This window comes from Nyctereutes procyonoides, unplaced genomic scaffold (assembly GCF_905146905.1).
Source record: "Nyctereutes procyonoides isolate TBG_1078 unplaced genomic scaffold, NYPRO_anot_genome, whole genome shotgun sequence".
Taxonomy (NCBI): Eukaryota; Metazoa; Chordata; class Mammalia; order Carnivora; family Canidae; genus Nyctereutes; species Nyctereutes procyonoides.
In genome coordinates, this window is record NW_026575048.1 from 20,106,608 (window position 1) to 20,123,678 (window position 17,071).

The window sequence follows — 17,071 nt, forward strand, 5'->3', positions numbered from 1 at the left end:
TAGTTCCCTAATGACTAATGATGTTAAGCATCCTTCTTATATTTTCTTCTAAGAGTTTTATAGTTTCAGCTCTTAGATTCAGGTCTTAGATTTGTTTTGAATTAATTTTTATATGGTTAAAGTGTAGGGGTTCAGCTCATTCTTTCTCATGGAGATAACCATTGTTTTAGCACCATTTGTGGAAAAATTTACCCTATTGAAGCTATTGGAAGTTTTAAGCAAAAAAAAATGGTGTGATCAGACATATATTTAAAGAAGATTGCTTTGGCTACTATGTAGATAGTGTCATCTACTATATCTCTGAATGTTAGAATGCCAGTAAAAGTCACTGAGACTGAGCAGTCAGTGCCATAGAACTAAGAGCAGAAACATGTATTGTCATAAAAGCCACGATAATAAACTGTTTCAAGAAAGGAAAGTGGTCAATTTTATGGCATCCTAATGAATGATTAAAATATATAAAAAGGAACTAAATCCTGGATTTAGCTATTAGAAGTTGTTTTCAGAGACCTTTTGAAGAAGAACAGTCTTGTAGAATAGTAGTAGCAGTAGTCAGAATTGGTTGAGGAATGAATTTGGGAAGACAGAAATTAAAGAACTCTTTAAAGAGGTTTGCTAGGGAGATATTTTTTGTAGGTATAGACAAGTGGTTTTTAATTTTTTTTTTTTTTTTATTCATGATAGTCACACAGAATGAGAGAGAGAGACAGAGACACAGGCAGAGGGAGAAGCAGGCTCCATGCACCCGGAGCCCGACATGGGATTCGATCCTGGGTCTCCAGGATCGCGCCCTGGGCCAAAGGCAGGCGCCAAACCGCTGCGCCACCCAGGGATCCCGACAAGCTGGTTTTAAAATGTATATGGAGAGTCACCTGGGTGGCTCAGTTGGTTAGGCACCTGGCTCTTGATCTCAGCTCAGATCTTGATCTGAGGGCTGTGAGTTCAAGGGCTGAATTGGGCTCCATACTGGGCATAGAGCCTACCTAAAAACAGCAACTTATATGGAAAGGCTAGGTTAGCCAAAACAACTCTTGACAAAAATAAGTGAGAGGAATCTATCTGGTTTTAAGACTTTAATTAGCTACAGTAATCAAGACAGTATGGTATTGAGGGAGGCATAAACACATAGGTCATTGGAAGAAAAAGAAAAACCCAGAAATAGAACTGGGTCATGGTTGATTGATTTTTGTCAAAGGTACAAAAAGCAATTCAAAGAAAGGCTCTTTCCTCAACATTTTCAACAATGGTGCTAGAGTAGTTGGATATCCATAAGTAAAAACATGAACCTCTGCTTAAAATTTACACCCTGTACAAAAATTAACTTGAAAGTGTATCATCAATTTAAATATGAAATGTAAAACCATATTCTTTTAGAAGAAAACAAAATCTTTGGGACCTAAAACTTAAGGCAAAAAGTTCTTAGATATAGCACTAAAGCCATGATTCATCAAAGATTTTTTAAAAATAAGTAAATTGGATTTCAGTATTCAAACTTTCACTCTCAAAAGACTCAATTCTCAACATGCAGCAGTGTTTCAAAAAGAAAAGCAATCCGATTAGAAAATGGGCAGAAGACAAGAACAGCCATTTCACCAGAGAGAATATATGGATGGCAAATAATTGCATGAAAAAATGTTCACTATCATTAGCCATAGAGAAATACAAATTTAAATGACCATGAAGCATCACCTGTTTATTAGATTAAAGTAAAAAATAGTAACAACACCAAATGCTGATGGATGCAGAAAAACTGGATCTGTTACATTGCTTGTTGGAATGTAAAGTGGTACAGCCACTCTAGAAAAGCTTGGCAGTTTCTTATAAATTTCAGTATGTATTATCATAAGGCTCAGCCATAACATTCCTGGGTATTCATCCCAGAGAAATTAAAACTGATATACACACAGGAACTTGTATATAATATTCATAGCAACTTTACTTGTAATGGCCAAAAACTGGAAACAACCCAGTGTCCTTCCACAGGTGAGTAATTAAACAAATTATGATATGTCCATACAATGGAATACTATTCAGCAATAAAATGGAATAGATTAGTATTACATGCAACAACTTGAATAGATCTCAAGGAGCTCATGGTGAAAAAGGGAAAGATGACCATTTCAAAAGGTTGTATATGGCATGATTCCATTTATTTAGCATTCTGGAAATGACAGAATTATAGATACGGAAAACAGATTATTGGCCAGAGTGTAGGGACTATAGGAGATGAGGGGTGCTACAACAGTTTTCTATCTTGTTTGCGTTGGTGATCACACAAATCTATACATCTCTCAACCCTACATCGCTCCAATTAACATCACATTTCTCTGTTCCCCTCCCCAGCAGACTTTGTTTTTTAACTTTTATTTTAAAATAATTATAGCCTCACAGGAAGTTACAAAAATAGTACAAAAAAGTCTTGTGTATCCTTCACCCAGCTCTCCCCATTGGTAACATCTTAGACCACAATATGAAAGCAAAACCAGAAAATTTACATTGATAAAATCAAAAGACCTTATTTAGAGTTCACTTTTTTTACACTCGTGTGTGTGTGTACTGTGGGGTTTTTTCAATTTTGCTTTTTTCGAAAAGTAGGAGATAGTAAACATGTATGTATGCTGATGAGAATGATTCATAAAAGGAAGAAATTGGTGATGCGAACAAGAGGGGAAAATTACAGGAGCAAAGTATATATCTTAGATCTCTGGCATGAAGGAATTGAAAAGATTCTATTTACATATTTCCATTTTGTTACTTTAAAATGAGGTTAACTTTACAATATTTTGTAAACGATCCTGAAGGTAAACGTGGCTATACTGTTGTAATCCTTTAATGTTCTAAACATTCACGTTTTGGTGTTATATTATAGAACTAGATCACTGAATAAAATGGAATTTCAAGAGTTTTTAGCACACTTCCTGGTGTTTGATTTTTTTTTTTTAAGATTTTATTTATTTCACAGAGAGCACAAGTGGGGTGGGGTGGGGCAGCAGGCAGAGGGAGGGGGGAGGGAGAAGCAGGCTCCCTGCTAGAGCAGAGAGCCCGATGTGGGGCTCTATCCCAGGACCCTGGGATTATGACCTGAGGAAAGAATCATGACCTTAGTGGAAGGCAGATGCTTAACCGACTGAACCACCCAGGTGCCCCTGGTGTTCATTTTAAAATAAACTCCAAGAGTTTACATGTCATTTTTCTAGGATTTTTCCCTTCCAGGTTTTTGTTCACTGTAGGTAGGTCATGAATATATCTAGAATGTAATAATATCAGAATGCTTAATACAAATTATTACTGTGTTTTTTTTTTTTTTCAGGGATACAGCAGGCCAGGAGCGATTTCACACCATCACAACCTCCTACTACAGAGGAGCAATGGGTATCATGCTAGTATATGACATCACCAATGGTAAAAGTTTTGAAAACATCAGCAAATGGCTTAGAAACATAGATGAGGTAAGACCTAGAAATTGTATAAATCCTTTTACAAAGACACATTTTTGTGTTTAGTTAAGGATAAATAATTCTAAATTATGTTTAGGATATCATGTATTATCATTATTATTGAGTTATTTTACTTCTTAAAGGTTAATGTTATATTTTGCCTACCTTTCTCTTAAATTTTTGGGTCTTTCTAGAACCCCATCCAAAGCAATTACTTATTCCAAAATTCTATACAGCCATCTTATAAGATGGCCCCATGTAGAAGCTACCAGTCGTTTTACATACCTCTTTTTATTTTTTAAAAATATTTTATTTATTTTTTCATGAGAGACAGAGAGGCAGGCTCCATGCAGGGAGCCTGATGTGGGACTCTATCCCGGGTCTCCAGGATCCCGCCTTGAGCTGAAGGCGGCGCTAAACTGCTGAGCCACCCAGGCTGCCCACATACCTCTTTTTTTTTTTCTCTCATACCTCTTTTTAAATGAATTCTTTGTTGGTAGATTTTTATTAAATGAATAGATTACATTTTTAGTAGTAATTTAAAACAACAGAAATGTATCACTTCTAGATATTTTGAAAGATACAGAGTAGTGATGTGGTAAAAACCCAAGAAAATAATGCCATATCATCGCATGTGAAGATGTCAGTTTTAAAAAGTAAAATACATGTCAAAGCAGATCTGTTTCTGTTCTGCAATATAGGTCTAGCTTCTTGTTGAAATAATTTTTCATGTCCTACTGCAGTCTTCTAAGCTTTAAATTTCCTTAAGACTAACTCTTTAAAGCAGTTTTGGCTAGAAGACCTAGTTTTAAGGTAGTATTAGACACAAGATAATGATATCTCAATGGTAGCAATCCTGACAGTTCATTAATAAGTTTTCCATTGCTGCAATAAATCTTGAAAGTGTGTTACTATTATCAGTTGATCGTAGCAGATTTTGAAACAAAAGGCTCCATTTTGGATTTCCTCAGCCTTTATTTTATGATTCAGCCAAGTTAGCACGTGTAGTAGGAGCAATTGATAAAGACACTGTGCAGTGTTCCAACAATAACCAGTTTTCCAAATTCTGTGGCATGAACTGGATTTTCTACAGTTCAGTCCTATCCTGACACTAACTACCCAGCCTTAGTGTCAGACCCCCAAGTGTAAGGACTCTGTCCCATAAAATTGCCCTTCTTTCAGATGTTAAGTCCTGGACCCCCCAGCTACCCACACTTCGTCTGACTTGGCAAGTTTGGGGGTTCCCAGGATCCACCTTTGGGTTCAATAGTTGGCTGAATGACTTCATGACTCCTAGAACTCAGGAAAGTGTTGTATTTACATCTATAATTTTTTTATAAAGGATACAGTGCAGGAACAGCTAAATAGAAGAGATGTAAAGGAAGCGTATGGGAATTGGGGAACACAGAGCTTCCATGCCATCCATCTCTGGATATGTCACCCTCTGGGCATTTTTGATGTGTTCACCAACCTAGAAGAGGTCCCCTAACTTTATTGTTGCAGAGATTTGATCCGAGTTTTACTGCATAGGTATAGTTAGTTAATAAATCATTGGCCTCTGGTGATTAAACTTAATCTCTAGTCCCGTTCACCTCCTGGTAAGTAGAGGAGTGGCAGCTGAAAGTTCTAATTCTTTTTTTTTTTTTAATTTTTATTTATTTATGATAGTCACACACAGAGAGAGAGAGAGAGAGAGGCAGAGACACAGGCAGAGGGAGAAGCAGGCTCCATGCACCAGGAGCCCGACGTGGGATTCGATCCCGGGTCTCCAGGATCGCGCCCTGGGCCAAAGGCAGGCGCCAAACCGCTGCGCCACCTAGGGATCCCTGAAAGTTCTAATTCTTTAATCACGAATGGTTCCTCTGGTGACCAGCTTCCTTTGTGAAGCTCTGTAGATCAGCCGCCCTCTGCCCTAGTTCTTCATTAGCCTAAACGTAGGTAAGCAGCAAGGGCCCTATTCTAAACAACAAAAGATACTCTGTCACTTGGGAAGTTAGGAGTAAGTGCCAGAGGACTAAGGCCAAATGTGTTTTTAATGTCTAAATATTAGAGCCTTATATATTTAACTTCATAGGCCTGATGGCTTCAGTTTCCCAACATATCTGACATATAAGAGATTGGTGTTGCCTAATTTTCACTTTGTTATAGAAATTAAAGCTTTAACTAAATGAAAAAAAGCTAAATTGATCCAACATATATTTTTTTAAGATTTTATTTATTCATGAGAGATACAGAGAGAGGCAGAGACATAGGCAGAGGGAGAAGCAGGCTCCCTTTGGGAACCCCATGCTGGACTCCATCTCCAGGACTCTGGGATCACGCTTCGAGCCAAAAATAGATATTCAGCCACTGAGCCACTCAGACGTCTCCCATCCAGCAACATTTTAAAAAGGATTATATATTGCAAGGGTGGTTCAATATAAGAAACCAATCAGTGTGTGATACACCCATCTTTTTTTTTTTAAGATTTTATTTATTTATTTATGTATTTATTTATTTATTTATTTGAGAGAGAATGAGCAGTGGGGAAGGGGCAGAGGGAGAGGGAGAAGGAGACTCCTTGCTGAGAAGGGAGCCTGACGTGGAACTTGATTCCAAGACCCCGAGATCACAACCTGAGCTGAAGGCAGATGCATAACTGAGCCACCCAGGCACCCCTGTAGTACACCATCGTGATAAAAGACAAAAAGCCATATAATCGTTCCAACAGACTCAATGAAATTTGACAAAATCCAACACCCTTTCATGATAAAAACACTCATAGAATAGAAATAGAAAAGAATGTCCTTAGCCTAGTAAAGGACATCTGTGAAAATCCCACAGTCAGCATCATACCTGCCCTTACAATCACAAAAATGAGAAGTATGCCACTTTTGCTCAGAATTGTAGTAGAGGTTCTAGCCAGGGCAATTAGGCAAAAAGAAAAGGGAGAAACCCAGATTGGGAAGGAAAACTATATATGTAAGTAATGAGATTTTTGTATTTAGAAAATCTTATGGAGGGGTGCCTGGGTGGCTCAGTTGGTTAAGCATCTACCTATGGCTCAGGTCATGATCCTGGGATCCAGTCCTGCATTGGGCTCCCTGCTCTGTGAGTAGCTTGCTTCTCTCTCACCTACCTACCACTCCCACTGCTTGTGTGCATGCCTCCTCTCTTTCTTTCTCAAATAAATAAAATCTTAAAAAGAAAAAAAAAAAATCCTAAGGAAACCATGCACATAGGGGCACCTGGGTGGCTCAGTCAGTTGAGCAACTACCTTTGGCTCAGGTCATGATCCCTGGGTCCTGGGATTGTGCCCCACATTGGTTTCTCTCTCCCTCTGCTGCTCCCCTGCTCTTGGGCTTTCCCGCTTTGTTTCTCTCTCTCAAATAAATAAAAACTTAAAAAAAAATGCACAAACCAAAAAATAAAACTGCTAAAACAAGATCAGTATATAAAAATCAATTGAATTTCTACATACTAGCAGTGAATAATCCAAAAATGAAGTTAAGAATATAGGTCCATTTAGAGTAGCATCAAAAAGAAGAAAAATTAGGAAAATTTTAACCAAAGACATACAAGACTTAAATACTGAAAAACATAAAATGTTAAAAGGAAATGAAAAATCTGAGTAATTGGAAAGACACCCCATGTTTATGAATTGGAAGATTTCACATCGTTAAGATGGCAGCACTAGCCAACGTGATCTGCAGATTCAGTGTAATTCCTGTCAAAATCCCACCTACTCTCTTGGGAATTTGGGGGGTGGGGTGGGTGAGCTGGCAGAAATTGACAAGTTAATCTTAAAATTCATATGGAGGTGCAGGCCAGGGGACCTGAAATAGCCAAACAATCTTGATATGAGGAATGACATTCCTCATATCATAAGCCGAGATCTGAAGAAATAAGTAAAAGTTGCTCATAAAAGGATAGGGCTGGTGGAAAGAATGTGATGGATTCAAATTTAAGACAAATCAAATCTCAAATTACTTTTCGTTATCTAGAGAACCTAACTACCTTGGCTGTAGAGACATGCAGGGAAAGGAGTATTGGACCAAAGATAGATGATTTGCAAATATTTTTCTTACTCTGGGGGTTGGTTGTCTTTTCACTCTTAATAGACCTTTGACACACAAAAGTTCTTAATTTTAGTGAAGTAAAACTTGCCTGTTTTTTCTTTTGTTGCCTATACTTCTGGTGTCATATCCAAGACACCATTGCCAAATCAAATGTCATAACAATTTCTCCTATATTTTCTTTTATGAGTTTTATAGTTTTAGGTCTTATATGTAGGCCTTTGATCCACTTTGAGTTCATTTTTGTTTTGATTTTTTTTTTTTTAAGATTTTATTTATTTATTTGACAGGGAGTACAAGGAGGGGGAATGGCAGGCAGAGAGAGAGGGAGAAGCAGGCTTCCCGTGGAGCAGGGAGCCCTATGCAGGACTCCATCCCAGGACCCTGGGATCATGAGCTGAGCCACCAGGCGCCCCAAGTTCATTTTTGTATATTGTGTAAGTTAAGGGTCCAACTTTATTCTTTCACGTATTGATATCTGGTATGCCCAGCACCAGTTTTAAAAAAGACTATTCTTTCTTTCCCACATTGAGTGGGCTTGACACTCTTGTTGAAAATCATTTGATCATGCATGCAAGGGATTATTTCTTGGCTCTATATTCTGTCTATTTATGTATATATCATTATGCCAGAGCACACTGTTTTGATTATTGTAGCTTTGTAGTAAGTTTTGAGATCAGGAAGTAAGTATGAATCTTCCAACTTCGTACTTCTTTTTCAACATCATTTTGCCTGTTTTTCAGGGTCCCTTGAGATTACATATGAATTTTAGGGATGGATTTTTCTATTTGTGCAAATGATGTCAGGATTTCAGTGTAGCAAATATTTGTTTTTAACTGATTTTTCTGCATGGGATCCTCTTGTGCTCTAGCAGTGTAGTTTTTTGAGATTTTAAGAACTCTGTAGAATTTTTAATTAAGGCTTCTACTGGGTGATATTCATTATCTAAAATCATGGTCCACCTTGGGTTTAGCTTATGCATAAGGGATTCATTCCAGTTTCAGATCTTTTGCCTATATTCTTCTCTTTTGATGAGAATATATCTAGAAACTAGACAGCCTCCTGTTAGGGTAAAATAATATTTGATAGCAGTACGTCTTAGGAATTGTGTTTCTAAGTAATTTACGCATTTGTATAGGCTTTTAACATGGGGTGATTTCAGGGTGATTGCTTTAAAATTTACAGATTATAAAAGTGACACTGAAAATTGAGAAAAACAAGAGACTATTAAGATGTAAGTCATGGTAGTGTGTAAATTAAATTTTCATTCCATTATAGCATGCCAATGAAGATGTGGAAAGAATGTTACTAGGAAACAAATGTGATATGGACGATAAAAGAGTTGTACCTAAAGGAAAAGGAGAACAGGTAAAAAGCTCTGAATGAAACTAATATGCTGTCCTTTCTTTGTGAAGATGGTACTGCATTTGATTGTTGGTAGTGGTAATGGAGTGTGCTGAGCTATTCCCATTGTTTTATAAATGCTGTGAGAAGCAGTTTATCATTTGAGTGAATTTTTCCAGTGCATATCTAACAAGTGTGGGAGAATCAAATCTGTGGTAGTAGTATTTTTAGCTGTATTTGAACTATAAGGAGGGAAAGTACTAATCAATGATTCTCAGTTTTTTAGCTTAAGACTTTAAGTATCTGAAGTAAACTCCCGAAAGGATAAAGTTCTTTTGTTATTTTTGTTTACTTATTTTTGAAAGAACTTGACCGTTTGAATCATGACCCATTGAAGTATTTTGTTTTATATAACCTAGTAGGGACTGCTGCCTTTAGGATAATAATGTTTCATACAGGATGCTAAAGCCATCAGTTGGCACTCTATGCTTGATAGTTTTATCATGACATTTTGCTTCTATTTTAGATTGCAAGGGAGCATGGTATTAGATTTTTTGAGACTAGTGCAAAAGCAAATATAAACATCGAAAAGGCTTTCCTCACATTAGCTGAAGATATCCTTCGAAAGGTAAGATCCAATTTTTACTCCCAAGGTGCCCAGGGTCACAATTCTTTTTTGAAGTAGTGGATTAACATACAGAATTAGATTTGGATGGTATTGTTCTTACATGTTTACCTGTCACAAGTAACTAACCCTCTAAAGTGAAGTAGAAACAGAACGGGGGAGCAGTGAGCTATTAGTCTGGTCAGTAGTAACACCATTTAGAGTTCCCACACTGACTCTCAATTCTCTGGTTTTATACCCCTTTTTTCAACTTTTGTCCGTGGTCTTATGACTCTTCTGTTTACTTTTGGACTCACTTCTCTTATACATTCTTTGCATTGCCGTAATTTCTTAGAATTTAAGATAATAGTTACTGCTACAGAATCACTTTCTTATATATAGTCATTTTTCATATGTGCCAGTAAAGAGCATATATATATTATATACTGAATAAGTGCCGTAAATCCATCCCTGTATTTCATTTAGCCAATCATGTCAATCTGCGATATTTTAAAAATTGCTGAAATGTGATCCCAGGGAATTCATTTTACTTCAGTTAGTTTAGCTTCAATTTGTGAATCGCATATCTACCAATATGAGTAACTTGTAGCAAAATTGGGAAGTCTAATTCATATTTTTCCTCAAATGAGTAGATTTAATACGCAGATTTGGTTATAAATTCTGAGTTATTTATTCAATCTAAGGTACATTTAAATGCACATAAAAACAGAAAAGAAATCTGACATAGCTCCTAAAGGAGAAGCAGGCATTGTATATGAAAAAATTTAATTGTGTATAGGAGAAAATTTAATTGCTTCTGGTAACCATCCTATTTTTATAATTGAAATAACAGTATTTTTCCAAAACCAATCTATCCATAAAACATAATAGTGATGGTATCTCAAATATACATCTAGTGAAATTTCAGAGAAATCAACAACTTACTTTTTTTAATAGTGAAATGTAGTTACCTGTTAACTATAATTGTGTGTTCAAACCAGAAAAAAGTCACCAGTTACTGCTTTTCACAGGAACTCTAAAGCAAAAGTTGTGCCCTTCCACATCTGCTGATATCCTGGTATCTATATTATATTGAGTAATAAAAAACAAGTTAGGATATAATACGTGTAATATGATCTTTTTAAAATTATATATGCTACCAAACACACATGCAAATGCATGTGCACACACATTTGGTTTATTTAGCAAAACAAAGATCTGGAAGGATCTATACCAAACTCTTAAGTAGTAAGTATTCCAAGTGGGTGATGGTGGTAAGGAGAAGGAGATAGAGAACACAATTACTCAATGACCCATATGTTTATATAGTTTTGTTCAGAAATTTTAATGTGTCTTTTTAAAGTTATAAAAACTTAAAATTTAAAAAATACTCTTTCACAAGTATATAAAGCTAAAACCCCTTGGAATTCCTTGTGGAAATACATTTTTATATTTGAAAATATGCCTGTGAGGGAAAAAAAATAAAGAAGTCAAGTATCGGTGGACAAGGGAAAATGTTCATATTTTTAATTAAATGAAAAGAATAACAGGAATAGAAAAATAACCTTTTTAGTTGTGGAATACTTTGTATTTCAGAGTTTGGTAGGTCACAGTGAAAAATTATTCTAATACCCACAGAATTTACCATAACACTTATTGAAATACTCTTGTCTCTTGTGTTCTTTCTCTTTCTGGATTTTTTAGTTTTCTCCATTGTTTTTGATTTTTTTTTCTGTCTATAGTGTATCCCTTGGTCTTCTCATTAATCTTGACATTAAAAAATAATAATAAAGTTTATGTAGTCTTATAATCTGTGTCCCCGTGGTTGGTAGATCTTCCTTGTTATCACATTAGAGGTTTAAAAGTATGGATACACCAATAAGGATCTCAGTCTGGAGTCTTCCTCATATAGGCAGGCCCCAATGTGAGATCCCATTTTTTTCCCATACACATACATATGCTTTTCAATATGGTAAAGTTAGGAGTTAAAACATCAAACATAAACATGCTTTAAATTAGTGTATGGGAAATACAGGAGTGCTTCCTGGCGAGCAGCTTTCTGTGTCATGATTTCTCTCCTGAGTTGATAAAAGAAAAATTAATTTTAGAATGAAAGCGATTTAAAAAATTTTCAACTTATTTGAATAGGTATTCACTCTCATGGTTCAAACATTTAAAGAGAGTGAAAGTACAGGGAAGTTTCCCTCCACTTTCCCTCAACTTCTCATTCTTCCCCCACAGGTAATCAATGTAATTAACTTAATTATTTATATATGAGTAAATTTGAATATATATTTTATTCCCACCTTTTTTTTTTTTTAAACAGATAGGGCAACATGTACTCTGGCACTTAAAATAAGTAAAATAATTCCACTTTTAAAATAATTGAATGCTATTCCTTTGAGTGGATATGTCATAATTAAACATGTTTTTCAGTGAGGGACATTCAGGTGATTTTCAGACTTATGATCTCATAAATTGTATGACAGTGAATAATCTTAAATTTAAATCATTTTGCAAGCCTATGATTATGTGCAAGTATATGAAGGACAGAATCCTAGAAGTGGCCAAAGAGCATATGTGTACATTTTTATAATTCTGTTACATGCTGCCGTATGTTGGTATGAGGCTTGTACCCATTTACACTCCTTCTGGCAATGGATGAGATTGTTTACTCACACTAGCCACATAATGGATTGTAAGACTTACAGATCTTTCCCAGCCTGGCAGATTTTTAAAAAATGTATATTTAATTTGTACTCTCTTAAAGAGTATGGGGAGCATTTTTAAAGATAGGTTTAAGAATCACTTTTGTATTTCCTTTTCTGTAAACTTTGCTCACTTTTTAAATCTGGTTATTCGCCCTTATTTTTGGCCAGGAACAGTTTTAATGTTGTATTTAATAAATTTAATACTTTTGGCTTTAAAATATTTTACTCTGCATGGGATAATTCCTTTTTTCAGAGAGTCTCTCTCAGGGATCTAAGTTAAATTGTAAAAGGATAGACTGTGAGTGAGGTGCTAAGTGAATGAATATAGTGACCTCCCTGGTTACAAGCACCCATGTATTTTTTTTTTTTAAATACCCATGTACTTTTAACTGACCCACATGTGAAAATTACCAGAGAAAGAATATTTCCTTTGTAACCATATTCTTTTGTTGTGGGATATATGCTGACTGGCCTCTTTATCTTCTTCCGTACATTTTTCTCAAGATCTGCAATAGGAGTAAAGTTGGTTGTTCAGGAAAACTCACAAAGATTTTTTTAATGCAAAACTTGAAATTTTAACATACAATGAGAAGAATCCCATTGGGCAGTAAGAGTAGGTAGGTGAGCTCAAAGCGCAAGTCAAAATTTCACCTCCTTATGAGTTTAAGTAGGGCTTCTCTTGGGCTACATGACTTTTTATAATATTTTAAGTTTTACCCCCTGGGTTACTTTAATTTTCCCTTATATTGCCGTGAGAGAATACATTCTAGTTATGTCTTAACTTTTAAAATTTCATTCATGATGAACTTACTGTTAACACAATAAAACAGCCTGGATAAATTTCACAGACTAATGCTGAGTAAAGAGAATCATACATAAAAGAATACATAAAACATGGTTGCATATATTTGAAGGTCAAGAACAAAAAAAAAAAAAAAACACTAATCCCTGGTGACAGAAATGAGAGTACTGTTACCTTTAGGAGGGTGGTAACTGACTGGAAAGGGGCACAGGGGAGCCTTCTGGGAGTATTACATTCTATATTTTGAGCTGCTAACTTCATATTATATATTGAAAATCTAAGCACAATTAAGATTTGTATGCTTTACTGTATGTAAGCTGTTAAAATGTTCTTTTCATGCATACTGTAAAGACTAAGCTATCCATTAAAAATAGTATATTCTTCTGATTTTAAAACTAATATTTAGGTTATTGGGGAAATACAGGATTATTCATAGAAGAAAATAAAATCACTCATAAACCCAGTACCTGAGAGTTTTCTCCTATTGACATTTGGTGTCTTTCCTTTTGATTTTTTTTCTATATCCATTTTTAACATGAATTACACAACTTTGCATTCTGCCCTATTCTTTTTCCTCCACTTAATGTTAGCATATCGTTGTTGACATTGCCTTTTTAAAACTATGATAGAAAATAAATAAATAAATAAATAAATAAATAAATAAATAAATAAAACTATGATAGAAAAATAAATAGAACTATGATAGAGTATTTCAAGCTTCAGTCTCAAAAGGCAAGTAACCAGACAGAAGGGGCTGTTTTACTTCTCTGAGGTTAGACTTGACCCAACATCAGGTTTTATACATCCGCTTGATAATGCTTTTTAAGTTCTAGATACTCAGGGGGTCAGGGCTAAGAGCAAACCTCTATGCAAATTAGAGCCGAAAAGATATTGAAAGCTTTATTACAGGGGTGTCTAGAGGCCTCTAGACAGTTCAGAACTTGGGGTAAGCAGGTGAAATGGCAGCAGAAACAAAGCTGCCGAATCTTCACTTTGCATGGGAGAGAAAACCTATCTCAGGTGACTAGTTACATTTTGTTACCTTTATGAGAATATTTCTGGTGGTTAAATCTTGATTTCTCTGTAGCAATGTTTTTTCATGGGTTGCTTTCCTTGTGTGTTTGTTCCAGACCCCTGTAAAAGAGCCCAACAGTGAAAATGTAGATATCAGCAGTGGAGGCGGCGTGACAGGCTGGAAGAGCAAATGTTGCTGAGCGTTCTCCTGTTCCGTCAGTTGCCATCCACCACCCTGTTTTTTCCTCTTGCTGCAAAATAAACCACTCTGTCCATTTTTAACTCTAAACAGATATTTTTGTTCCTCATCTTAACTCTCCAATCCACCTGTTTTATTTGTTCTTTCATCCGTGACTGCTTGCTGACTTTATAATTTTCTTCAAACAAGAAAATGTATAGAAAAATCATGTCTGTGACTTCATTTTTAAATGTACTTGCTCAGCTCACCACTGCATTTCAGTTGTATTATAGTCCAGTTCTTCTTATCGACATTAAAACCTATAGCAATCATTTCAACTCTATTCTGCAAATTGTATAAGAATAAAAGTTAGAATTAACAATTTTATTTTGTACAACAGTGGAATTTTCTGTCATGGATAATGTGCTTGAGTCCCTATAATCTATAGACATGTGATAGCAAAAGAAACAAACAAAAGCCAGGAAAACACTCATTTTCGCCTTGAATGTGTAAATGGGATTAATTTTGTCCTGTGCCTTATGTGGAAAGGAACTTCTTTGGTTTTCCCTTTATTTTGTTTGTTTGTTTGTTTGTTTGTTTGGTGGAAGCATGTGCAGGAGACATACATATCATTCAAACATAAACCATTGAAATGTTTGTGGTTTGCTTGGCTGTAATTTTCAAAGTAGTTAATTGAGGACAAAGGGTAATGCAGAAATGATAGCTTTGGTTTGCTGAGTCTTATTTTAAGTGGCCTTGATATTTAAAGCTATTCCTGCCACCAGTTCTTCTCTTCGGCCACTTTTTCGTTGTGTCTGTCTTCCTGCATGCTGCTTTATTTGCTCCTCCCTCCCCCACCATCCAATGGTATGAGTTATTTAAAAATGAAAGGGGCAAACTAGTAGGTTTTTCAAGTTTAACATAAAGTACTGATTTAACTTGCTAATAAGTAAACTGAAAGATCAATTCTAACTGCCTACTACTCTCAAATGTCTTCCTCTCATTTTCTCTCTCCCCTAAAACTTCTGCCCCGGATTCCTCCATTCACTCTTTTACTTCATGCTCCTCTTCTCCTTCCCTCTTTGTTCCCTTTCTATCCACCGAGTTTATGAAATGGAAGAGTTAATTGCATGCACTAGTGTTGAGGGTGTTGTGGTTTGTCTTTCTAATTAGGTGTATAGCCTATTCACTTTCCTAGAATAAATCTCTTAACCGAAATTTGAGTAGTCTCCATTTTGGCAACTCCTCTAGCAGTTTGGTAGCCCAGTAAAGGTTTGTTTGTTTGTTTTTAAATGGTGGGAAGGAGGAGGAGTGAAATTTATTAACATGTTTGCCAAATATACTGAGATTTGGCCTTTGAAGAACACTTTTTCAGTGTTAAGTTGTCTTTACCTTAAGATTAGAAATACTTTAGAATATTACTTTTAAGTCCTGTCTTCACATCCCTTTGGAAAACGTGTATTACCATAGATTTGGGAAAAGGACAACAAAAGGCTTTTCATGTACAGATAAGATCTTCAGCTATCTCTAACCCTGTCCTTTTTTCACTTCATTTTTCTAGTTTTGCTTCATTGCTTATCATCAGGATAGGGTAAGTTAAGTTTGCTATGCTGCTAGCATCCTAAGATGATACCTTTGTTGAAATAATTGTGAATAGCATGATTCATTTCTAGCAGAGGCTGAGTTTAGGACAGCAGCTTCCATTGAAAAGTCTTTCTGTGTCGTGGATAGCATTTTAATGCTCTCTTGGCTCACATCAACAACATAGGGACGTATCTGCTATAAACATCCATGAATTTTTCAGATAGTGCCCTAAAAACAATTTTATATGCCTCACTGGTTGTTGTTGTTAGGCTTTTCCTTCACTTGACTTTATCATTGTTTACTAGTAAAAGCAGCATTGCCAAATAATCCCTAATTTTCCACTAAAAATAATAATGAAATGATGTTAAGCTTCTCGAAAAGTTATAGGTTAAACCTACTATTGTTAGATTAATTTTAATGTATGTGTTGCTTTCCTTCATCTGGAATGTGGCAATAGCTTTTTTATTTTTAACCCTCTTTAATCCTTATTTGATTCAGTGACTTAAGGTTTGAGAGCTAAACACTGGGATTTTTGGGTAACAGACTGACAGTTTTGTTTGCATAATTATAATCGGCATTGTACATAGAAAGGATATGGCTACCTTTTGTTAAATCTGCACTTTCTAAATATCAAAAAAAGGGAAATGGAGTATAAATCAATTTTTGTATAACCTGTTTGAAACATGAGTTTTATTTGCTTAATATTAGGGCTTTGCCCCTTTTTCTGTAAGTCTCTTGGGATCCTGTGTAGAAGCTGTTCTCATTAAACACCAAACAGTTAAGTCCATTCTCTGGTACTAGCTACAAATTCGGTTTCATATTCTACTTAACAATTTAAATAAACTGAAATATTTCTAGATGGTCTACTTCTGTTCATATAAAAACAAAACTTGATTTCCAACTGTGTGGCTTGGTTTTCATTTATTTATGGAGTTGAAGATGGAGGATTACTTCTGAAGACAATGCACAATAACAAACAATATTGGGGGGGGGCAGATAGAAGAGAAGTAACTTTCTCAGCCTAGGGAAAACCGGAAGTTTCAAGAACTATCTTTGTAAGAAACTACATAAAAAATGGAAATCTCTGGGACACTGAAAAGAATCATCCTGGTGTCAAAAGAGTCAGTGACTATCACTCCCCATCCAGTAACACTAGAATGTACCAAAGGCCAACTGTAGCTGACCACAGCTGATTACCCAGGGGCACCAAGGTCGGCTCTCATCTTGGAGGGTGAATGCTTGTTTCAGCGGTGACCATCCTCTTATATGATAAAAGTATTTCCCACTTTTTTTGTGAGCCATAAGTGACAGCTTTGTTTTATATAAAGAAAAGCTTAATCCC

General features: G+C 35.7%; 1 protein-coding gene across 1 annotated transcript in view; it reads left to right on the forward strand.

Moving 5' to 3' along the window:
- The window catches only part of RAB10 (RAB10, member RAS oncogene family), an 85,986-nt gene extending 69,400 nt beyond the window's left edge, over positions 1-16,586 (forward strand). The window contains exons 3-6 of the mRNA XM_055327180.1: positions 3,311-3,449; positions 8,771-8,860; positions 9,363-9,464; positions 14,084-16,586. Coding sequence (XP_055183155.1) covers positions 3,311-3,449; positions 8,771-8,860; positions 9,363-9,464; positions 14,084-14,167 — 415 coding nt within the window. The 3' untranslated portion in view covers positions 14,168-16,586. The remainder of the gene's footprint in view (positions 1-3,310; positions 3,450-8,770; positions 8,861-9,362; positions 9,465-14,083) is intronic.
- The last annotated feature ends 485 nt before the right edge of the window (positions 16,587-17,071 follow it).